At 33.1% G+C, this 26,370-nt stretch overlaps 1 protein-coding gene across 3 annotated transcripts in view; it reads right to left on the bottom strand.

The window, feature by feature from the left end:
* UBE2K (ubiquitin conjugating enzyme E2 K) overlaps positions 1 to 26,370 on the bottom strand; it is a 71,191-nt gene that overhangs the window by 43,403 nt on the left and 1,418 nt on the right. For 2 of the 3 annotated variants that reach the window (XM_031941892.1, XM_031941894.1), the window contains 2 exons: positions 5,537 to 5,630; positions 1,527 to 1,585 (listed from right to left, as the gene is read on the bottom strand). In XM_031941892.1, coding sequence (XP_031797752.1) covers positions 1,527 to 1,585; positions 5,537 to 5,630 — 153 coding nt within the window. Of the gene's footprint in view, positions 1 to 1,526; positions 1,588 to 5,536; positions 5,631 to 26,370 lie in introns of those variants that run through there. The other variant, XM_031941893.1, reaches the window with a different exon arrangement.

Here is a 26,370-nt window from a genome sequence, read left to right as displayed (position 1 = left end):
GATGGAATACAATTGATGCAAAGTAAGCAAAACCAGAAACAGTGTACACAGTGAAAGCAATACTGTAAAATGTACAATGATCAAAACTGTGAATGCCTTAGCTATTCTCAGCAACACAAAGATCCAAAACAAATCCAAAGGAATTATGATGAAAAACGACTGAAGCATACTGTTTATACGGTTTTTCACTTTTTTTTTTGGGGGGGGGGGGGGGTGAGAAAGGGACTAACATGGAAATATTTCACATGACTGCACATGTAAAATCTGTATAAAATTGTTTACTGTCTGAAGGAGAGAGGGAAAGAATTTGGAACTAATATTTTTTTAAATGTTAAAAATTGTCTAAGTAATAAAAATGAAATACTTTTTTAAAAAGGAAAAAAAAAAAGAAAAAAAAATCTTTCAATTCCAATCTTAAAGGCATCCTTTCATTCCCTGCCCGACACTAACCATATATCCAGAATCCTGTAGGTGCCTTTATAAAAACAAAATTATTCCTATAAATTGCCTAGGCAAGAGAATATTATATACTTATTAACATTCCTCCCAGTAAGGTATCCTCAAAACTACTATTACAGGGTACTCACATTTATTACTGTTATAACAGAAATGATGAAATTGATTCACCAACCTAAAATATGCTCAGCATAATTCTAGTCTTTCCAAAGGTTACAAAAAAAGCCCTCAAGAACTACAGTATCAAAATATAGAAATAAAATTTATACACAAGCTTAGGACAACTAAAAGTAGGAGTCATAAAAAGATCAAAATACAATAAAGTAGTTAAAGTAGCTAAAAGGAAGAAATAGTAACTTCAAATTTAGAGGGAGAAAGGGATCAGGAACCAATTAAATTGTTATGAAAGAAGGCAGAATTCTAGTTAAATCTTGAAAAATGGTTATCATATTATAGGTAAAAGGCATATTCCAATCAGAGGGCATAAAAAATTATGGAAGACCTGAATTTAAAAGTTAGATTACATAAAAAAAAAAAGTCAAAAATTCATGAAGTTTTCTTTTCAACTAAAAACTGACAGGTTCAGTCTTCTAGTTTAGGATGATTAATCTGGTAGTGATATAGAGGAAGAATTAGAAAGTAAAAGAACAAGACGCTGAGAAAATATTGCAACTGTCCAGGTAAGAGCTAAAACTTCAATAGGTAGCATACATCAAGAAAAAAAAGTTGCCCACATCAAAACCATATATCCATAGTTTAATCTATATTAAATTATTTCTGAAGGCAATTAAGACCCATCAATTCTTGTAAAGAATTTTTTCTTGATTTCTAGGTATGTTGCCGATTCCACATGAAGGATGAGCCAGCATATTCTGCTGCCTTCCAACAAACTTACTGCTTTTAATTCTCCTTCCCACTAGTTTTTAAAATCCACTGCACATTCAGAGTTTACATGTAGCAAATAGTTTTATAACTGGAATAGTAGTAACTGCTAAAATATATGTTGACTTAATGGGCCAAGAAATGTAAAATAGTTTAAAAGGTCATGCACAAAAATATGTTTACAATACCTTAGGGGGATTAAATGGATATGTTTCTGGTATTTTTATCTCTAGTTGGTATCTTCCTCCTAAAAAAAATTAAGAAGTTAGGAATGTTAAATGAAATAAATTTCCATAAATTCTTAAAATCATATAAATTTACATTTGATCATAACAAGTCAGCATAAATAAACTCAGAAGTTCAGAAAGCAATACTTTTTTTAAAAAGGTGAGATTTATTTTTATTAAAATTTAAAGCAGACACTAACTTCACCATTCAACATAGAAGACATGCATTTAGTGAGCTATTAGCTATTATAATCGACAAGATAACCAGCTCCCCTCAAAACAGTCAATTGTTTCAAGAGAACTTTCAACTACAGCTGCCATTAAGTGGCTTATCTAAATTTTAACCCCTTTTATTTTTTTCATCCTTTTTAGTAATTGTGATAAGAGTGGGGGGAAAAAAGTGTTTTCACGAGTACCCTAGAAACAGAAACTACCCCTCCACTGATTTACTGAGTCCCAAGAATAACGATCTTCTAAGTACATGAAAGAAGAGAAGTATTCATATAAACATGGGATGGAAGAACCATACATTGACTTTTACAGTGTCGATTCAAATATTAGCTTAGAGAACTTTCTCTAAGATTTTCCTCAAGGACTCAAAAAATATAAAACTGTATGCTAAAGTGGACATTAGTTCCCAAAATCAGGGATACAGAATTATAAGAAACAACCAAAGTAATGATTTGTACCAAGTACAATCTTTTCTGCTTCCATTATTTTGGGTCACCAAATAAGGGAATAAAAAAGGAAAGCTACTTTCTTCCTAACTTTCCAGACCATTTCTCCTTTTCCTGCAAATTTTATGATGCTGTTCCATGAGGGGCCAAAACACTCATGAGCCAGCAGAACTCACCTACGAAAGTGTATATATGATAGTATGGGGAGGGGGGAGAGGGGGGCGGAGGTGAGAAAAACACCAACAGTAGTCAAAATTAAAAAGTTAACATTGAATTTTAAGAAATTTTATAAATATGGAAAAAACATGCAGATTTCAAAAAGTATAGCAACATTAAAAATGCCCTTAAAAGATATTTCATTCTTTCTTTCCTTTATTTCAAAGATCCTGTTATCATTCTATTAAATTAAGGTGCTTTTTCTATCTTCCATAAAAAATATACATCATATACCAAAATATTTAAGACCTGTACCACCCTTGAACCCTTAAGTCATCATTCCTAATATAATGAACATATGACCAGTGTATCTAGTTATACTGTTTTAAAATTTCAAATTTAGAACAAAGGTATAACTATAATTATGGAGTCATTATCTTAAAAATAAAAAAACCATAAGATTATCACCATCAAGGAAATATAAGAAAATCCATAAAGTGAATTTGTATATAATGTTAGCAATGAAATTATACAGACTTGCTCTCAATCCCAATCAAAGTTAGGAAAGTGACTTTGAAGTACAAAGAGGAGATTCCTGAAAATGTTATTTTCAAGAAACAAAAAATACCCATAAATTTTAAATGAAAAACAATGCAGCCCTTAAAAAAAATCAAACTGGAAAAGAATTCCTGATTATGGGAGTATAAAATTTAAAAGAAGTATCAAAGAAGTATCAAGAAGATATCAATAGCAATTTATAAAATTATTCAGTAATTTAGCTTTTTATAATATTAATAAATATATAGAACTGTGAGATTCTTGCTACTAGGAGATAGATGGTTTGGAATAGTTTGCTATCTCACCTGAAAACTCCCATATTAACACTCAGCTATCTCAGACCTTCAAAAATATACACCCCCCCCCCAAAAAAAAAATTACAAAAGTTAAAAGACTAGAAATATTTATACATGTTAAACTTTTTATATAGAAGGCTCTACATTTATAAGCTCATGTAATGTTTAAGAATATGAAAATTAAACATTTTATCAGTTTTGTGATTGAAAAAAATATTACTCAAACTCATCTATTTTAACTATGACCAATGTGACTGGAAACATATCAATAATGCTCATCAGTTCAAAAATTCTAATCATTTAAAGCATTAAGCTAAATCAGTGCTCCATTTTCATTTCTTCTTTGCCTTAAAGCTAGCCTAGTTGTTTAAAGACAGACAGACAGACACACACACACTTCCAAACTCTGCAATAAGAAACAGTATTGTAATTTATAATTATATAAGTTAGTAAACTTATAGCTAAAAATGTATCCAAATTTTTAAAAAGATGTTATGTTATCAAGTTAATAAACACACTATTTGTCTTTGCACATAAAATTTAAGATCAATGAGGTAAAAAGGAAATGTTTGAATCATCTACATTTAAGCAAATATACATCAAAATCTATATCAATTATAATCCAAGGAAGCTACAGATAACATCACAGATTGCCAGTGAAGTTGTTTCTACCAAGAAACACATCATACTTAAAGGCTCATTATTTCTTCTCGATAGATACTTTGTATTGAGAATTGGTCATGAATTCTTCAGGAGACATCTGTACATTTTTAAATAAGGAAATTCTAGAGACCTCCATATTATTCTATAATACTATTTTTCTAAAAGATTTTTAAAGCACAATTATATCACTCACTATAAAAATGTCACAATATAATATTTTTAATAGGTATGGAGATATATATATATAGATAGATAGATATATAGATACATATTTTCAAATCTTAATAATCTTGAGTTCAATCACACATATATTGAACAATTTATAGAAAATTAATTAAGGCAATGTACTGAGGATCTGACTGGGATATAAATAAAAAAAAAATTATCTTAATCATGTGAATGGTTTTTTTAATGTTTTTGTATGCCACTACAGACATTCCTATGCCTCCAATGCAGTATGGAAGTGACCCTGTGTTCCTGTACACTAATTCAACCTCTGGCAAGTCCTATTACATTGCAAATAATTCTAATAAGAAAGCAAAAACAGTTTAAACTGAGGACAAAGAATGGCAGCATGGTAGTTTGGAAAAAGTATTAGATTTATAATCAGAGGATCTGGGCTCTAATACTGGTTCTGCTCAGTTAATATCGGCACAATCTTGGATAAATCAACTCACTCAGGCCTATTTCCTCATCCATAAAAGTTGAGGATTAGAAGAGATGACTAATTACTAAGGTCTCTTTTAGCTCCAGATTCTGTAATTCTCAAATGAATGCCCAAATGAAGACTATTTTAGCCATAGTATCTCATCAAACTGTTATGGTTTAAATGGGTTGTGATTTATTTGGAAGGGAGTACCCAAACCAGTGCAATTTTGGATCTTTTAAAGCACTAAAGCAAATTTTTCAACAAAATGTGAATACGGATTTCTATTGTTCCACAAAGAATTCTTCACATTTTTACCTTCATCATTTAAATCTTTTATTACCAAAGTCTAAATATCAACATTGCAGGTTAGGAATAAACATCAAACAAATCACACATAAGGATCATTTTGATTTTGGGGTCTATCGTCTCTTTTTAAACTTCTCATTCCCAACTTCTCTGTAGCAGAGAAAAATTAAGTATTTCCTTTTCAACAGAGTTCCCTTCCAGATTACACACTATGTGCATAAAAATTAAAAGATTGCTAAATGTCAAAAATGACCTAAATGAAAATGATATAAAATAAAAAAATTAAAGCAAGACATATCACAGATGCCAAGTGAATAGTAACATCTATACTTTATGAGATAGGGCTATAGTATACATCTTATATAATCATATGCAAAATATTACCACAGCTCCACTAAATCCTGCTGATACAAACAAAAAGTATAATTACTAAATCTTAATTACTTAAATATTAAAAAACATATCTAGGTTCAAAGAAGAAGAAAAAATCTAGTCTAGATAAATGGAATTCAAATTAAAATGTCAATTACATTATATAAAAGAATTAAATTACTCTCAACAAAATCTAATGGGGGGAGGTTTTTCTTTTTAATTAATGTAAACTTCAGCTTTATCAAAATAAACCCTACTTTACAAAATGTTTTACACAAAAAATATACTACTTGCCTTCATACGGTGTGTCTGGCGGTCCCGCTATTTCTCCTCTTAATTCTGTAAAGTTTTCATCTACAAGATCTACTTTAATTTGATTTTTGCTCGTCTTAAAAATAAACAGAAAAAAAATCAGTTAAGTAAGCAACAAATAAACATCTATTTTTTAAAATGCCACAGCTTTTAAAGCATTTTCTACAACAGTTTAAAAAACATTCTTCAAATTAAAATTCTCAATGAAGTTTTACAACCCTTTTCAAAAACATAAATTTTATGCCAAATAAAAAGTGATTTATTTCTTTAGTATGTTTAAGAAGTTGGGTGAGGGTGAGTTGAAGAGGAGCTCAGCCCACCATACTGGAAAGAGGAAAGGAAAGTGGAAAGGAAAGTGTTGAAATGCATTCCATTCCAGGAGGGTAAGGAGGAATTCAGATAATCTAACAATGTAACCTAGAAGGGAAAAGGAAGAAGGGACATAATAGATTGGGTGGACAAAGGGTGGGAGGGTGGGGGGGGGGAGAAGAGGAGCTTCTGTGTTGCTATTTAACTATGTAAAAAGGACATAATTTTTCCCCAAAAAAAAACAAGTCAAACAAGCAAAAAGAAGTGAGCACCAAAAAAAATTAATTTCAAGTTTATGACATTAAGATTATTTCCACAAAACCAAAATAAATTTTGAACTTGAGGAAAAAAATCTTTGCATCAAATATCTATGCTATAAGTTTTTGATATCCAAGATATTCAAAGAAACACAGATGTAAGACAAGGAACACAATGAATAAGGGGATAAAAAGGCAACACCACAAATCTACAGAAAGGAAGAAATGCAAATTATCAGGAACCATATGAAGGGGCAGCTAGGTGGCGCAGTGGATAGAGCACCAGCCCTAAGATCAGGAGGACCTGAGTGGTCAAATCTGACCTAAGACACTTAACACTTCCTAGCTGTGTGACCCTGAGCAAGTCACTTAACCCCAATGGCTTCGGGGGGAGGAGGGGGGAAACCATATTCTCAGTCACTAAGAGTTTCCCATGCAAATCCGTTATAATTTGGCTTCCTGCCTCACTCTGACATCATCTCCACTCTGGATTTTCATGGCAAAGCTCTCTCGTTTCACCTCCTATAAGCTAGGATGGCCCTTTTCATTCTTCTAGCTTTATGGTCATCTATACTCCGCTACCTTATGGTACACACCAAAGGGGCTCATCTTTCCTCTCTACCCTAAAATAGCAAGCAAGTATCTGTACAACATGGCAAAGCCCTTTATAAATATCTCACTTTATCCTTGCAACACCGTTGGATAGGAGGTGCCATTATCTCCATTTTATATTAGGAAACTGAGGAAGGGAAGTAATATGACTCATCTAGGGACACAAGCCCAGTTAGATGTCTGAGACCACATCTAACCTAGGTCTTCTTTACTGTCCAGATTTGTATCCACTATGCTAATTGCCTTAGTACGCACCCCATGCATTCATTACCTTTTGTAGGTTATTCCAAAATCAATATTGTCAGCCCTAGTATAAGTTATAAGTTTAGGTACTTATATAAGTTATATATAAGTTTAGAACATATATATATGTATGTGTGTGTGTGTGTGTAAATATATATATATATATATATAGCCAATTGAGATATGTATCTCAATTTCATTAAAAAAAAAAAAAAAACTCATCTGTCAGTCAAAACCTACTACAATATTCTGACAAATCCTACACAAAGCACCACTTCGTAACCCACCTCCACAACTTCAAAGAGGAGCTGGACTCTTCAGTCTTACCAAGACATCTCTTGCATCACTTCTCTCTCCATGCCCCCACCAATTTAGAACTTAACTGCTTTATATCTAGACCATAACAAAAGAATTCTAATTTTAGTTCCTACTTCAAGTCTCTCCTCTATCCAAACACTCTCCAATTATTCCTAAAGCAATGCTCTGAGCAAGTTACTTCCCTGCTCAAAAAGGTCCAGTGGTCCCTACTGACTATAGGATAAAACAAATTTCTCTGATTCAAATTCCTTTACAGCCTGTTTCTAACCTTCATTTCTGGACTTCTTATTCATCTACTTCATCTATTCTAAATGCTCCCATCAAAATAACTTGCTTGCTGTTCTAAATAAAAAATATCCCATCTCTTGGTCTCCATACCTTTGCAAGACTGGAATTTATTCCCTCTTTAATTTCTGCTCTTAAAATTCACCTAATTCCACCTCTTCTAAGAGGATCAAGGCTTTTCCTCCTCTCTCCCCTCCCCCCCAAAATGACAAGGCTTTCCTTCAAAACAAAAACAAAAACAAAATTACTTTTTGTTTATTACTAAATGTATATTGCTTTCCCTGAGCTCCCTGCGATAGGGATCACTTAGCTTCCTTTTTTCCATTTATTTTTTTCCAGGTACCCTTTCAAAATAAGTCACTTAGGATTTAAGTAGAATGAGAAGAGAAATACTTATTTCCCACAGCAGTAAATATATGTGTTATTTAGAAAGCTAGAATAAACTAAGTCAAAAGATGAAATGAGGGGGAGTCAAAGATTATAGTTGATTACATATTGACTTATATTAGCAAAGATGAAACATCTGCAGCTGTTGCTCAGCCTCCTAAAACTTGCAAGTACACTAAGAGTAGCGATTTATACCTATAAATAATAATTTTCAAAAATCCTAAAACACTTAAAATTGAATATTTTCCTCTAAAAATAGCAGGAAGGGTAAATAACAACACTATAATGATAATGATATACCTCTGCTATATTCCAATTAAAAAAAGCTACCAATACAGATCATAAATGTTGGCTTGTAAATAGAATTTTCTAGTTTATAAAATGTTAAGCGACAGTTTTAATGTGAGTGATAGCACAAAAAGAGATCAAGAATCAGGAATGTGAGAGCCAAAGAGAGCCCCCATCCCACTGAAATAAATGTCTGCACTGTGGAGAATTATCACAATGCAGGTATATTCTTTAGAGAATGACTTATAAAAACAAGAACCAGATAAACAATCTACAAATATTTAAGTGCCTATGTGCCACCCATTGTACCAATCAATAATGTGCAGATACAAAAGAAGTGGTTGTAATCAGATTAACAAAATACCACTACTATGTAGAACAACACTAAGAACTTTCTGCACAACAAAGCTTTTATTTCAATAGTTTTGTTGATCAGTAGTTTGCAAAATAGGCAGAGAAAGATCTTGACAGTTGATCCCTTCTACACATTAGATTTATTCATCATGAAAGCACATTTCACTTTCTCCAGCCTCATTTCAAATATCCCAAACACCTTGAAAGAAAAAAAACCTCACAGAATCTCAAACAAACCAAGATCTAATTACTGCCTCCTTCCCAATCAATTCAAAACATTTTTCATGTATTAACTTTACTTCATATCATCTCCATCTCCAAGTTTTAAAAACTAAAAGCACAACTTTTACTTTTAATTTTTTTAAATAAGTATTTTTTCCAATTAATAAACATATATTTTCTCTGCTATTCTTTTTCCCTACCAATAATTGAACAACAAAGAAAGACTGACATAACAAACATGCATGATGAAGTGGAAGCCAAGATTCTTCCACTAGCCATGTCCAGAAACATGTCACATTCTGCATTTTAAACCCATCACTTGCCAGGAGATGACTAGTGTACTTCACTTTAGGTCTTCCAGAATCATGGTTTGTTAATTATTGCAGTGTTGGTTTTAGCAACGTATTTATAATAACAAAACAGGATACCCAGAGGAGTTTGTTAAAACAGAACTTGTGGGAATAATAACAGACTTTAGACAGATCATCCCTTTCATCATTTCCCAACACAAAATACACAGGGAGACTAGTGAAATATTTGGAATCTCTAATTTGGATCCATTAACCTCAGGAGCCTCAATCTTTGAACCACAAATTTCTCTTTATCAATTCAAAGTTTTCAATCCAAGTTTTTCTTTATGGTGGTGATAATTAAGCAGTTAAATAATTAAGTCCCTAGTAATAGGAAAGAGATAGCTAGCAAGGCCAATTATAGGATGACAGGGAAAATGAGGTGATATAAAAGATCTTATCATATATTTTGACAGTCAAGCCATTCGTTAGACGTCTTTTAACTCTTCTCTCTTAATCATCCTTCCCTTTCTCCCTTATTCCCCTCATTCTCCTCCATCAGACTCTGAGCTCCTCAAAGCAGGAACTGTTATCTTTCTTTGCACCCCTAGAATTTCAAAGTATCTGACACATAGCAGGAGCTTGATATTTTCTTAATTATTTATATTTTGTTTCTTCTTAACAAAATGAAAACTCGATGAGGTGAAGGACTGCTTCAGTGTTTGTTTTTGTATATCCAGTGCCTTGCACAAATGCTTAATAAAAATGAACTAATATTTCTGCAAATGTAAAGCTTCTTGAAAGAAAGAATTACTTCTCTTTTTTTTTTTTGTCTTTGTGTCTTTAGTACTGTGGTGTTTGGCATATAATAAACTAAATGTTTGGTGATGGAGATAATCCTAAAGCACAAATGTGAATATGCCATTCCTCTGATCAATAAATTCCAGCTCAATTGGTTCTCAATCTTTCTGGGTGATAGACTTCTACTGAAATCAAGTGAAGCCTAGGGACCCGTTTTCAGAATAATGTTTTTAAAATTCATAAATAAAATAGACTAAAAAAGAAACCAATTTTATTAAATAGTGGATCTTTTTTAAATTTTACATTCATAGAACCCATCTAAAGAATCCTCCTATAGGAGAAATACAAACATCTATATTTGCCTTTTAAAGCCCTTTCATTTTTGTTACCGCTTCTGAATTTTCAAAAAGATATAAAACACAATTTAAAGAAATTATCACTAATAGCTGAACATAAGAAATAAAAAAGTCAAGTAATATTCGAACAAAATCATGGGAAAATTATGGTTCCAAAAACATGGAAGGATGTGAAAAAACACTTAACTATTCAAACATCAATAAAGCTGTAGCATTTAAAATTACAATATTAATGAAATTTAAAAGTGATACTTTTATTTTTTTATAAGCTACAAATCTTCAATACATTTTACAAAGATCTTGGTGAAAGGAAAAATAGAAAGCAGAAAAATAACATAGTAAAGAACTCTAGAGTTGAGTCAAAAAGTAAAAGATATCTCTCTGTTTGGCCAAGCTACTGATATGGGGGAGAGGAGGTAGTGGAAAGAGAGGAAGAGGCCTCAGCTTCCTGATTTGAAAGATGAATGGGTTGGACCAGACCACATCTATAAAATACTTTCTAATTCTAAAGACTAACGTCATATAAATTAGCTTTTTAAAAGAGCTTCAACTTTTTCTTTCTACAAAGCTTCATTTTCTTTTAAAGTTATTGTTGAGCAACCAAGCAAATATACTTGTGACATTTATCAAGGATATAATATCTAATACATCATACATATTATAGTTCAATTCAATAACCTGAATCAGTGTACAATACACTTTATTAGGTCTAATAGGAAAATAGATAGTAACTGTGCTCACTGAACTTAAGTGTCACAGGACATAAGACATTATTAGAACACATAAAAATGACATATCACAAAGTTCTAAGGGACACTCAAGAAGGAAAGGGGCATTAAGAACTGGAGTAGGGGGAGGCAGAGCCAAGATGGTGGAGATAAGGCAGTGTGAAGTCACATGAGCTCTCCACAAAACTCCTCTGAACTAAACTTTTAACTAATGCCATAAAACAATTCCTGGAGCAACAGAACTCACAAAAGGATGGAATGAAACAATTTTCCAGCCCAAGGCAACCTAAAAGGTCGACAAGAAAGATCTGTCACACCTGAGTCAGAGTACAGCACAGTCCAGTCCAGCAAACCAGGAGCAGGCCTTGGGAACCACTGAATTTGTGGCAGCCATGGTAGCTTTTGGAGCTCTTATCCCATAGACAATATGGGGATGGAATAACTGATGGAAAGATTTCAGATACCTTTCTGCTGACACCAAGGGCAGGACTCTGTTCTTTTGACATGGTTTGCCCATATTCAAATCTGGGTCACAGTCCTGTGTGGCAGTCCCAGGGAGAAGAGGAGCAATAGCATACCAGAGTTTGTGGCCACAGGGAAGAAGGGACCTTCGTCACAGCTGCAGAGCAGAAAAATGTTTGCTAAATTGGGAGAATGGTTAGCGTACCTCTCCTTGGATCATACGATCTTGGAAAAAGTTAAAAACATTACAGGTCCCTACAAGTATCTCTGAAAACATCTCTAGAAAATCCTTGTGCATTCTCCATCCTGGGAAGCAAGGCCTCCGTAAAGTTCTTTGTTTTTCTGGAGGTCTTGGAGCAGTCTTGTTCCAGCTCCACACCTGGAGTAGCCAGGTGTGATAATCACCACAAGAGCAGCCAGGTGTTAAAGTCCAAATCCTTTATTATCTCCTTCACAATCTTGTCTCCTTTCCTGGGGCCGGCTAGCTTTCTTAGAGACCTTCCAGAGTCTTGGTTTCAGTGGAGAAGCTAAGGAGGAGAGCCTGCCACCATGGTGGTGTTAGATGGGATGAATGAATCTGGCTCTCCTTGGCTCTGAGAGCTTGAGCTCCCATCTCCAATCTGCTTGTCTTCTCTGGCTCTGATTCTGGCTGAGTTTGTCTGAGCTTATATGCTCTCTTATAATTACATTATCACAGATGTGAATCTTGTAGAACTATATTAAGTACTAAGTACATGTACTTAACTAGAGAACCATTAAGCTAATGATTTAAACAGTAAGTAACTTTAACTATTAACTATTAACTGATTAACTATTAAGACAATGGTTATTGTCTATCAATTCCACTAACTTAACACCTTGTAAGAACCCTTGTTTCAAGTTCAGAGTTCTGGCCCCTAACAAGCCTCATCATAACAAAGAGTTAAAAGTCAAGGATAAGGCTGGGAAAATGAGGAAACAACAACAATTAATTCTGACTACAGAAAGTTATTATGCTGATAGGAAAGATCAGGAAGAAAAAACCTCCTACATCCAAATCCAATGAGAGAAATGCCTTAAAAAGCAGAACTGGAAGCCTTGGAATATGATGTTCTGGAGGGCAAAGAAACTAGGATTACAATAAAGAATCACATATCCAGCAAACTGAGTATAATCCTTTAAAACTAAATATGAATAATGAATAATTTTTCATCTTTTTCTTGTGGTGTTGTTTGACTGGTTTTTTTCCCTTCCTTGTGGAAATATTTAGAAGAACCACACATGTTTAATCTATATCAGATTGCTTGCTGTCTTGAGAAAAAGGAGAAAAATTTGGAATACAAGGTTTTGCCAAAGTAAATGTTGAAAACTATCTTTGCATGTATTTTGAAAAATAAAATACTATTTTAAAAAGTTAGGTTTTTCTATCAGAGCAGAGCTTACAATAAGTAGTGAGATATAATTTATATAGAAGCTATAATATGCAACCTAAGTCCATTAAAGTAGAAAATGTTTTGTGATATATAAAGATAAAGGGCAATTACTAACCAAAGGATTTAGGAAAGCTTCTTGACAGTAGTACCATTTGAATTAGCCATTAGGTTCATAACTTATGATCTATGAAACGTGTTTCCTTAATATTTTAAAATTTGTGAAAAGCACTGAAGATTTACGATAAGAAGAGAAAAAGGGAGTAAAGGGATATCAGTTTGATTATAGAGTAGGCAAGAAATACTATAACTTAAGGATGGACTTTCTTGGAATAATCCAAACTTCAGATGAAGAGGGCCCAAACCAGTGTCAATAGAGGAGAGTAGGGGGAGTATAAAAAAGATATTATGACAGAAAAATTTACAATCTTTGGCAAAAAACTGATTAATGGAAGGTGGATATAAAAAGTGAATAGTTAAGGATGACCTAGGCTGCAAGGCTAGGTGACTAGGAAAACTAAGAAGAAGTGAGGAAAGATGATGATGAGGGACCAAAGACCTAAAAACAAAGTAAAAATTATCAGAAAGAAGTGAAGACACTTGGGGGAAAAAACCTTGGACCACATTATTATTGGGGGGAGGGGAGGGGAAGGCAAACAAGAGAACACCTAATAATCCATAAATACATTTTCATATTCATACAGAATTTTTTAGAATAACCTATACTCAAAGAGGTCACTTTGATGAAAGTGAAAGTAGAGGAAAGTTTTCCCAAATGATATCCCATACCAGATCATACCTTTGCAAATTATACAACAGGTATAAAAAACATAAGACTCCACCATGCTTGTTTTCTGTGGACTATAAAAATGCATCTGATTGAACAAGTGCTTCCATAAGTCCACGTACAAGACAACATCTTAAAACTCTGCAAGATTCGGTAACAGAAAGATATTAAACAGGGTATAAATAGGGAAAAGTAAGAACATAAAAGATGTCTCCTCTTGTCATAGATTATCTCCAGCACAGAAACCAAAAGGAAGAGATACTCTCGAGATGACTGAGTTTCTCCAGATGCTCTTGTTCCTGGATATTTGTCTATTGTATATCAAGCCCCAGAACTAAGAATCTTTTAAATGAGATCTGTAATTCTGAAAAGTTTAGCCAAAATATACACAATGGAAAAACCATTTGAAAGAAGAATTCCTATTGTCGAACAGTGACTACAACAACAAGCCTGGAGAGTCAAGAAGATTGAGTTCCAATCCAGCCTCAGATGTTTAACCAGTTGTATGACCCTGTGAAAGTCACTTAATTTGTCTGCCTCTATCTCCAGTAAAATGATAATATAATAATATTAATACCTGTCATCCAGGGTTATTCTAAGAACCAAATAGGATAATATTTGAGAAAAACTAGGAACAATATCATAGATAACTAAGTACTTAACAAATGCTTGTTCCTAATTCTCCTCCTCCTGTAATATTCAACTATATAGGTAGCTAAGAATTCTGTTCCATTAGAATGTATAACTTAGTCAGACATTGCAAATGGGCAATGGACCAACCCAAATACTGAATTGCGATGACAATAGACTGGACTGTATTTGGAAAGATGCAGTATTTTTAAAATTGACAAGTTTTTCCCTGAATATGGTCTAATTTGTGTTTTCTTTGCTACACAGAATGCCCAATAAATGCAAACTGGCAACTAACACTTTTGAACATCGGTTCTTAAAGAGGTACCTGGAACATTGAAAGTTTAGTGACTTTCAAAGTCAGGATGTGACAGAGGAAGAACTCAAAGCCAGGTCTTCTTGGATTTGAAATCAACTCTCTTTCCACTATACTACATTACTTTTCAAAGCCCAACGATACATACCCAATAACAATGTGTGATCAAAAGTCACAAAAATCACATTTGAAGATTTAAAGCTGCAGTCACCAAAGAGTAATGCAATGCAAAGAGGTTTACAATGAGCAAGAGTAGGTTACAATGTTGTTAAAAAATACTTTTGCAAGAAATGAACAGAAAAGATAGTACTATCAATGTACAAGCCTTAAAAATAAAAATAAAAAAACACAAAAGAAAAATTTATAAAATGACAAAACTATTCCAGAGGATTGCTGAATGAAATATGCTTCCCACCTCTTGACAAAAGAGTAATGAATGAGTCAATGATCCATATATTGTTTGAAATGAAATATGTATAACATTTGGTTTATCTGGTTGTTAAAGAGTTTTTTATTTAATTAGGTGAGAAAAGAGAAAGGATAATTATGTGATGAAAAAGAATAAGAAGATACATCTCTAAAAGCACATAGAAATATATTGGAAATTATTTTTGTACAACTATATGCCAACAAAACTATTTAAATGAAATGGATGTATTTCTACAATATAAAATACCCAGACTAAAAGATCAAGAAAGATAATTTGATATTTAATCTGAGAGGGAGAAAAAAAATGAACAAGTTATATAAGTAAATCTGCCCCGCCCCACCCCTCAAAAAAACCCACCTTTTTTCTATAGGTAAATTATATCAAGGAAAGATTTATTCCAATTATCAAGATAGGCACACAATAATAGATGAGAGCTATGCACAGGCAAAAAAATGAGAGGAAAAACCTCACACACACTAACTACTCTTTACAGAAATTAAAGCTAGACCTAAATTAATATTAATTGTTCATACATGGACCATGCTAATGGTTCATATAGGATACTACCTAAAAGTCCAAAATGATACTACCTAAATTTACTTATTCAATGACACATCAAATTGCCACAGGATTATTTTATATATCAAGAAAAAAATTATAACAAGGTTCAGTTAGAGAGAAATATGAGGTAAAGATTCTCAAGGAAATAAATTAAGAAAAAAATGGGGCAAAAGGCTGTCTAGCTGTAACAGATTTCAAACCACACTACAAAGCAGTACTCATCAAAGCAATTTGGCCCTGGTTAAAAAACAGAATGAATAGAAACCATGAAATACTCAACACACAGAAGTAAATATGTAGTACAATATTCAATAAACCTAAAATTTCCAACTATTGAGAAAAAGAAGTATTCCTTCAATCAAAATCTGGTGAGAAGACTAAAAGCTGCCTCATGGAAATTTGATTTAGACCAGATGTCATGCTACTCCAAAATAATATTCAAATGGTTACATAATTATGGTCATATATTAAACTAGAGGAACAAAAAACAAAACAGCTTTCCCACCTATGGAGAGAAGAGTGCATAATTACACAAGGTGATAAAAGAGCTTTTCAGAAGATAAAATGGAGAAAGCTGATGAGATAAAATTGAAAAGGATTTTGCACAAACAAAAACAATGCTATGAAGATTACAAAGAAAAGTGTTAATTGGTTAAATATATATATATATATATCTTTGCAACAAGTTTCTGATAAAGTTCTGCTCCCAGAGATATATAGTGAACTGACTAAAATATGAGGAAATCCCAAGTTTATAAACTAAATATAATAAGCTGCACAGCTACACTAAGAGTTTTGGAATACCATGTTGATAAGAAGTCGTTCCCCAATAGATACAAATATATTGTCAAAGGATTAGAACAAGTAGCTCTCTTAAAATTATGAAAACCCAAGCCATCAATAACAATATGAAAGAATTCTCCAAATTACTAATTATTAGAAAAATAAAAACTCAAGAAACTGAATTTCGGCCCTATAGTCCACTTGATTGGCAAAGATAACCAAAAAGTAAAATCCATGGATGGAGCTGGGGAAAACAGGCAACAATGATATACCGTTGGTATAATTGTGAATGGTCCAGCCATTTTGGAAAACAACTTGAAACTGCCAGAAAAAAATTAATGAACCATGCATAATATTCTTGGACTAAGTAATACCATTGAGTTTATCACCCCAAGAAATTAAAGAAAGAAAAAAAAGTCCATAAGTATAAAAATGTACAAAAATATATAAAAGAACATTTTATGTTATAACAAAAAACTAGGAACAGGAGTTACTCCTTAACTATGCTAAGCTTGAACAAATTATGATATATGTAGAGTAATGGAATAAGTAAGAAATAATGAAAAATATGGTCTCAGATAAACTTGGGAAGACTGGTATGAATCAATACATAATGAAATGACTTGAAAGAAAAAACTTTAATCAGAGTGAACAATTAACACAGCTTCAACTAAGAGTTAAGTACACTTATCCGAAGGCTGTCATGACTATAAAGAATTTATGAAGAAGCATGCTACTCACACAGAGATTACAGACTAAAATAGAGAATTACAAATCCACTTTTTAGATACTGATAAAGTATGGATGTTTTGCTCCACTATGTTTACTTAATAAAAGGGATTTGATAAGTGGCAGTAAATGGGGTTACACAACCCTCCCACTCCAAAAAAAAAGAGAAAAGGAGGAAGAAGTCACTCAACTATTAAAAATACTTTTTCACTTAATATTTTTTAAAACTTTAATCCCTAATACAAAGGGGTACAAACAAAAAATAACTTTAAAATAACTCATTGATTCTTTATTCTAAGAGATGGCTTTCTAGAAAAGAGAAGGTATACAGAAGAAATAAGAGTATGTAAAAACAAAAGATATCAACAAAAAATTATTTTTAAAAAGAAAGTAAAATGACGAATTATATACTCAAAGAAAATGTAATCAGCACATAGTAGGGATGTATTTTCACACAAAATCTTCTTTTTCTGTTCCAACTTTGAATGTAGAAAAGTTCCTTCTTAATCAATTGAGAATAATTTTCTTCTTGTTTAAAGTGCACAGAACAGAAAAAAAAAGGATATCCAGAAGGAAAGACAATTGATTGGAACAGTTTGGAAACTAATGTTACATACTTTATTTTTTTTTTCGAACTAAGTCATATGCAACAAAATTTGAGGTATCACATACAATTCTTTTTCTGTTGCCTACAAAAATGCTCATATTTCCTAGTGTTTTGTCAAGTTCAGAAAAATAAAATATTTTAAAATGTGTTAGGTTGTTTTGGGTTTTTTTTTTTTTTTTTTTAAGTCTACACAATGTGCCAGATACTCTACTAGATACTTGAAATGCAAAGACAAAAGCAAAACAGAACTTTGTCCTCAAGGAGTCAACATATACTTAAATATAAGCTTAAAAACTGAAATATATATAAGGTAAATTTGCAATGACACCCAGAAGAAACTCAAGGAAAACTTCATGCAAAAAGTTTTTGTTCAACTTTTAGTGAAATGAGATTTTAAAAAGTAATGGGGAAGTTCATTTCCAGGGATGAGGAACAACTAGGGTGAAGTTATTGACTTGCATGGACTGTTAGCTAAGAATGAGAAAATAATTTGGGTGTGGGAAAGGGAAGAGTATATATATATATATATATATATATATATATATATATATATATATATAAGGCTGAAAACATAAACTGGGGCTGGGTTGAGATGAGAACTTTAAAGGCCAAACAGCAATATATTTGATGGTATTTATACAATAACAATAGGGAGCCACTGTAGTTTATTAAAAAGGGGAATGAATTGTAATTAATTACACCTACACTTTAGGAAAATTACCCTTGATGGTATGTGTCTAAGATATATTAGAGAGGAGAGACATGCAGGGAGGATCAATTAACAGGTTATTGCAATAGTCTAAGCAAATGAAAAGGATGGGAGCTAGCTAAGGATGGGTTCTATTAAATAGAGAAAAAACTTTGCGGCAAGATTCTTTATAAAGGTCTCATAACTGAGTTGTAATACTAAACTACACCAAGAGTTTTGGGACACCCTGCATATAAAGCTGTAGAGGCAGAATAGGTAGAAGGTGGAGAGGCAAAAATCACAAAGTCTGGGAAACGACTGGAAGAGTAAATGCTAAAGACTTGGACAGAAACAGAGAAATTCATGAGAGCTAAGTTTGGGGAAAAAGAAAATGATTTCTGTTTTCAATACACCAATCAGTGAACAAGCATTTTATTAAGTACTTCCTACTTTCCAGGCACAATACCAAGTATTAAGCATACAAAATATAAGAACAAAGAGTCCCAAGCTTTCATTTTAATGGGGGAGGCAGGGAGAACAACATAAAAACAGAGCTTCTTACCAATGGAAGGAATAGGGTTAGAATAATGGTCCAGGGTGAGAAGGCCACTAACTCAGAGTGGTGAAATTCAGAGTCAAAGACAGATAAAACACAGATGGACTTTTAAATTTCTATGTGAAAACCAATTTGAAATATTCAACAGGAAGCTAAGGAGACAGAGCTCAGGAGAAAAAGTTGGGTATATATAGTACATGAAATTGGGAATAGTTTGTATACAGATGGCAAATAAACAAAAGAGGGGAAGGGAGCTGATGAGGTCACCAAGTGAGAAAAAAATCAAAAGAGAATTAAATAGGATCCAGGCCAGAGCTTTTGAGGAACACCTTTAGCTGGGAGTATAACATGGAAAATGAGCCAGCAAAGTGGAATGAGAATGAGCAATTGGTCAGGTAGGAGGAGAACCAATCAAACAATAATATAGTGATAAGAAAATCCAGAGAGAGACCAGTATCCAAGAGGAGGTAACCAACAGCCAATTGCTGCAAATATTGATGGGGTGAATGGAATCCAGCAAAAGACCATGTCACTGGAAGCAATCCAGTATCTATGCTGTCTTCAGTGAGGAGCAAGCTGATCCTGCACAATTATCTTGTACAGGACAGAGCTATTCTGCCTGACGCCCATGGTTACCTTATATAATCTAGTGGTTAAGCTAGAGATGGAACTCCCAAAGCATATCTTGTATAAACAGAATAACTACAACTACCAGTTGGTCGGCCTCAGCACATAATTGGCTTGATTAACCCCTCTTACCTTCCCATCCTTTCCCATAAAAGGTCCCACCTTCACCTCCTTGTTAATTCTGAGTCCATTAGGAACTTTGCTAAGCATTATAGTAAAGCTTTGCCCCATGACCTGGAGATGGTTTGAGTGTGTGAATTCATTCTGGGTGACTCCCCACTTTTGTGACTTGTTGGACCTCATATACCTCATCAATATCATGCAGACTATAGACTGAAAAAAGGACATTAGTTTTGGTCATTAAGAGATCACTGGTAACTTTGGGAAAGAGTCATAAATTTCAGTTGAGTGAGAAATAAGAAGCTAAATTACAAAGAGCTGAGAAATATAGGAAGTGGAAGACATGAATAAAAACTCCCCTCCCCTCCCCTAGGAATTCAGGTGTCATGGGGAACAAAGGCATAAAACTTGAGAGAATACAACAATCTAATGAGGGTTCATTTGAAATGAAGGAGACTTGGGTTTGTTTGTAGAAAATGAGCTGGTAAATAAAGAAATAACGAAGATTAGAAAGATGGGATACAGGCATGGGCTCTGTCAATAAAAAGTTATAATTAAAAAAAAAAAAGAAAAGAAAAGAAAGAAAGATGGGATAGTTTCATACACAATTACCTGAAAAAGATGAACTGGATAATGTAGGATCAAGGGAGACAGAAAAGTTACGTTATCCTTGGCAAGAACTAAGGTTCCCATTTCAGAAACTAGAAACAGGAAGGATGAATTCAAGGGTTTAAAAGCAAGAAAAAGGGAGTTATCAAAGGACTTTTATTTACTCACTCAAATATGATTTTAAACTCAAATGGGGAGGGAGGGGGGCACACACTATGGAAGGATTGAGAAGAAAAAGTCATCAAGAGATCAAGGTATAACCCAGAGACAACTTGTTGAATGTTCAGCTGGAATCAAAATTATGTCAACACATCTAGAGGAACTCCTACCACAATGGACAGACCATAGAAAATTTGCATGCATAAAGAGCTATACACTATTAAAAAAACAAACAAAAAACAGCTGGGCTGTAATCTGTACCACTGAGACTATGGAACTGCCTAAGTACCCAAATAATTATAATAAAAAATAGTAACTCTAATCAGTTCAAAAATGAGTCAATGTGATCCTGGTTTGAACCAAATTTATTCATTTATGTCCTCTTCTAAAGTCATTAAATATGTATTCTCTTCCTAACCCCCCTTTCTAAATTTCTCTCATACTAATGTTTAGGCTCTATTCTATAATAAAAACACATTACTCTTTTTATACATGCCTCCCCAGATTGGTTCAATACAGACTAACCTGAGACTGATTCTGAACACTCTAGTTACAGTGGAATTCCAAATGCCAGTTACTGGCTCCAAATAAAGGGAAGAATATATATCCTACATAGCCTTGGGGAAATTTTGCTGGGTTCAAAGGCCTTAAAAGTAGGAAAAGTTCATCTCTAATCTAATTTGTAGAGGTGCATCTGCTTTGAGACCTAATGCCTACACCATTTTAATAATTACAGTTAATTTATAAAGTTTGTAAAGTGCTTGCAAAAATATGTGATCTCATTTGTTCCTCACAACCACCCAAGGAGGTGAAGTGCAACCTACTTTACAAATAAGTACACTAAGGCTTAAAGAATTTAAGTGACTTGGCTAGAATCACAAAGCTATTATTTAAGACAGGATGTGAACCCAAATCTTTCCAACTTTGGGCCCAGCCCTTTATTCACACTGCTTTTCTATGTTTATTGTCCTTTTTCCAAAAACCATTTATGCGTAATCAGTTAAATGATTTAAAATCTTATTTTATTAAATTCACATTTGTGTTATGAACATTATTCTTTCTTTGAATTAGGTTATTATGTTCTCATTACCAACTGGAATAAATAATTTCTTTGGGGGTTTATATTGTTTCACTCTTAAATAAAAAACATAATAATCTAATTTATGATTAAATGATACAAAGTATAATAATAACCATATTACAGTGATCAATAGCTGCATTTTATGAAGTTTCACATATTTATTTGTCCACAGTGACCATATATATGTAATATTTCAATAAAAGGAGTAAAAAAATTTTCCTACATGAATTACTTCTGCCTCACTTGTATAGATCACTATCCTACTACTATCCTCCCTAAATCCCCTCACTCCATACACATGTGGACATACTTGCTTTGAAACAGAAAATTTGTTGCCACCAAAAAACTGTTCTGGGAAAGTAATTTGTGTGAGAAAGTAATTTATTAGTGTCAGGTAAACAAAGGGTTAAGTTCTAAAAAACCCACAAGTGCTTATTTTAAAAATAGGATAACTATTTACTTACATATTATTTCTCTTGCTTTGGTATTCAGTCCTGATAGCTTAAGAGCGGTTGGTTAGAACAGCTAGAGAGATGGGGCCTCATAAAGTAAAGTAAAAGAAATCATACTTAAAGAAGTTAATAGCTGCTAACTGCTCAGCCTTATGAGGCTTTCACTAGATTGAGGAAATTAAATTCTTGAAAATGGCATTCATTTGTAAAATGTCTAGTCATCATTCCACCTCTCCAAATAGAGGCAAAATACCCACAAAAAGAATTATTTGAATATGAGGTTTAATTTCGGCTTTTGCTATTTAAACTTGTGCAATTCAAAGGCAAGTGGTTTTATCTTGTCTGAACTTCATTCAAAATTGATACTAGGCAACTGGTAATTTAAAGTAATTGTTAACAAGCAATAAGAAGATACAAATATATCTTTTTTTCAAACTCAGAAGAAAATAGTTCTAAATTACAATATTATCAATATCAAGTAACAAATATCTATACCAAGTACCAAGACAACAATTCATTCCCACTGGCAATGTTAACTCTAATCAGATAATAACTAAAGATCCTTAAAAATCAGCCACTACCACCCCCCCCCTTTTTAACTTATGTACATATTTTAAAACTCTAATCAATACCAAAAAAATAATTTTTTTTATTTAGAAAAAGAGAAAAAAAAAACACAGGAAAGAGATAAGACTAATAATAATAAGTGTAATTAACACAGGACAGTCAAAGGTGAGTTTTTGCACAAGATAAAGTCAAAATGATAAGGAAATAATTCCCAGATGCTGCTTTTGGAATCCAAACATGGAAATTCTTAACTTCATCACAATTTACATTGAATAAAAGTACAGCACCTGTTTCAACTAGGTGTTAGCAAGAATATCCTCACATTTCCTAGGTAGGTGGTCTGAAGGCTTAAAATAGGTCCAACCTATAATAGACAAGTTCTGAACAAGATTTTCAGTGACTTGGGAAGGGGAGGGAAGTAAGACAGCTTGTAATGTCTCTATATTACAATGAGCAGTTTCCCTAAGATATACAGATAATGAAGTATATTCAACTTCTACTTGTGGAATAAAGAAATCAGAGTGTGTTTGATGCTGTAACAGTAAAAACAACAACAATAACAACAACAACATATAACCCAAATTATGATCTGAGTTTTCATAGTTGACAATTCCTATTGGTTTGCTTTCAGAGATTTCTCTCTGAAGCACTGGATATGTCAGTGGTGAAGAGTGAAAATTCTCATCCCCAAAATTACTAGAGAGAGTTTGAATGCCTGGCAGCACAGTTTGAATGACAGACACTCAAATTTTCCTGCAGAGAGCACAACTCCAATAACTGTTCAGATAACCTGAAGGTCAAAGGCACACTCACCTAAGAAACTATTTTACAGAGAACTCATAAAAAGTAGGCACTCACACTATGGTGAAAAGTCACAGTACAAAGAAAGACACTCAAGGTCTCTCAAGAACATTACTATGAAACGTCAGATATAGGAGACAGTAGCATAAGACTAGATATCTAGCATGATGTGTCCAAATCAAGGAAGGTGCTCTAATCCAAGAGCAAAACAGACTTTCAGAAGCACAAGGGAAACTAGAGCTGCACAAATCCATTCCCAATGTTCTTTGGGATTACTACTGCCTGTCACGTGATAGAGCCTTCCAAATATATAGTGGACTGATCAGCCATAACCCATCATACCACACTGTGACACTAACACTGTGATATCATTATGGCTCTTTGACAATGAAGGATGAACAACAACAGATAAGAAAGTTTCCAGATTTACAAGATAGTCCTCAGAGCAGTAGAGGGAGTTCAAAGTGTTATGATATAAGACAGCTATGAATCGCCTGCTCTAATGACCACAAGAGGTCATTCTACAGATGAGAAAACTGAGGTCTAGAAAAGTGAAATGACCAGAAGGTTCGGAAGGGACAGAGCCTCTCAAAATCATGCTTTAAGCTTTTAAGCCGAGTCTTCTGATTCCACCTCTATTTCTTTCCCCAGCTCCAAAGGTTATGAAAGGAGTTAGCCAAAATAATGATTCTGACAGAAATGCTTCCAAGATCACAAAAAAGGATTAATATCCCCCTGTAAAGTCTTTTTTAGTCCTTTAGATATTTTTCTGGTAATATAATACATTCTCTTCATTTGATCCATTTACCTCTGTTATTACTAGTTCCATTTTCACAAACGAGGAAATTGAGGTCAAGAAAAATTAAATGATTTGTCCACAGGTATACATATTAGGAAAATATTTTATTCAGGATTTGAGTGCCACATCTTTTTGAACCCAAGCCCAGTATTCTATTCATTGTGCCACCTACTGGTCACTAGTACAAATTAGAAAGAGACCTACAAGAAATTAAAAAAAAAAAGGTAAGACACCAAAGTTTTAGATCAGAATGCTTTCCAGGAATAGGCAAGAATGTGAGAGCAAAGGCAAGGAGGTGGCAAAGCCCAAAATGTAGTTGAGGGGTGGGAGGTGGGGGGGGTGATTTGTAATCCAGCCTAACTGAAGCACAGACTATCTAAAAAAAGATTAGTAAGGATAACTTTAGAAAAGAAGCTTGGAGCCTGATTGTCAATGGTGTCATATGGAATTTTCTCTTATTAAGCAATGGGAAGCCATTTAAAATTTGATAAATGTTTGTTGACCGTGAGAGGGCATGTTTACAAGAGTAGTAGGTGTGGAGACTGTCTTCACAGGGACAGAACAGATCATGTTTAGGTCAATCTGTGTCCATAACTAGATGGACTTCCATAAGAGAAACATACTATGGCTGATCCGTGGTACAACTTTAAACCAAATCTACAGGTCTTATTTTTTAATTCTACACATAAAACAATTGCTTCACTGAGTACTATGTGAGGCAAATAGGTAAAAGGGGGTTAACATCAATGGATTGACATTGATTTTTCTTTAAAAGCACTTTGTTTTCTCACTATACTTATTAAACAGTATGGTTATAGTTCTTTCAAGCAGAAATTTCATCTTCTGGTTTAAAGTAAAAAGAAAAACATTACCAAAAAAAAAAAAAAAAAAAAACCAAATCTGTTAAGTTTTAAAAACTAAAATATCTGGGCTAGGGTCTATTTTTATTTAAGCAAGTAGACAACAGAAAAATGTGAAAATATCTATGAGAGTTCGTCAGTTGTGAGTTTATTTGGATTCCTACTATTCATTGATCTTCCAAAGAAAGTGTAATAAAGATGGCAAAAACAAAGTCCAAAAACCATGGCTTCAAATAAAATTTATATCAATTTTAAAATTTAACATCTAAAATTTTAAAAATCACAAGGTATGAAAACCTGATATATGGCAAAGGTAATTCAAACTAATTTCAAGTTAATAAAGATTTTATTCTATAAATTTACATTTTCTCCAGTACAGGTCTATAAAATCTGTCAAATGTGTGTAGATAGAAATATAAAATTAATATGACCAATTAAACTACAATTACTTTGTAGCATGAAATAGAAGTACAAAAAGCATGAACTTATGTGGCTCTTTAAGTACAAAACACCTTGCCTACTAAGCTGAGTTAAAAATATACAGATTACAACTCAAAATGAAAAAAAAAAAATTTACATCTACACATTTCTTCCAAGTTAATTAGAAATGTCATTTATCTCTTTAAAATTCAAAATACTGAATATGATGACTCTTTATATGGAAATACCAAAAGTTCTTTCCCCATTTCAACAGAATTAAAAAAAAAAAAAAAAAAAAAAAAGCAAAAAACTAGATTCTACATTGGAAGAAAATCTACTGACAAATATTCTTGGGTTCCAGGGTAAAAATGCCTCACTTTAAAAGGTCAACTTTTTCCAACTAATCAATCCATGAATTCCACTTCAATATCACTTAAAATTAACTCTAAGAACAAAAAAATAACCATGGTTTTATGACTACTTTGCTATCAACAATGAAAGTAAAACTAAATAGTAAAATTTGGATGGATAACTCAAGACTTACAGATGACCTAGCTCCCTTACATCCCATTCCATTAATTTTGAGTTCTTTTAAAAACTTTTAAAAATTAACCTATGAAGAATAGGCCTAGAGATCAAATGCTAGAGATGAAAAATATCTTAAAATAATGGTTTTCAAATAAACAAGAAACTCTGAAAAGGCTATATCAGTTAGATTTCCAACTCCAGAACTGAAAATCTAGGCTATTCTTTCATAGTTAAAAAGTTAAGAATTCTTACTATAAAAGTGTTCTGTTACAACTACAAAAGCTGCTGAGGTGCAAAAAAAAGTGCCTTTGATATTAGCTGACAAATACAAGCTCAATACATAAACAAACTCTGGGTGGAGAACAACACCACCCAAAGTGATGGA

This window comes from Sarcophilus harrisii, chromosome 6 (genome assembly GCF_902635505.1).
Source record: "Sarcophilus harrisii chromosome 6, mSarHar1.11, whole genome shotgun sequence".
Lineage (NCBI taxonomy): Eukaryota > Metazoa > Chordata > Mammalia > Dasyuromorphia > Dasyuridae > Sarcophilus > Sarcophilus harrisii.
Note: the sequence above shows the minus strand (reverse complement) of the source record. Positions and strands in the feature narration are given on the sequence as shown.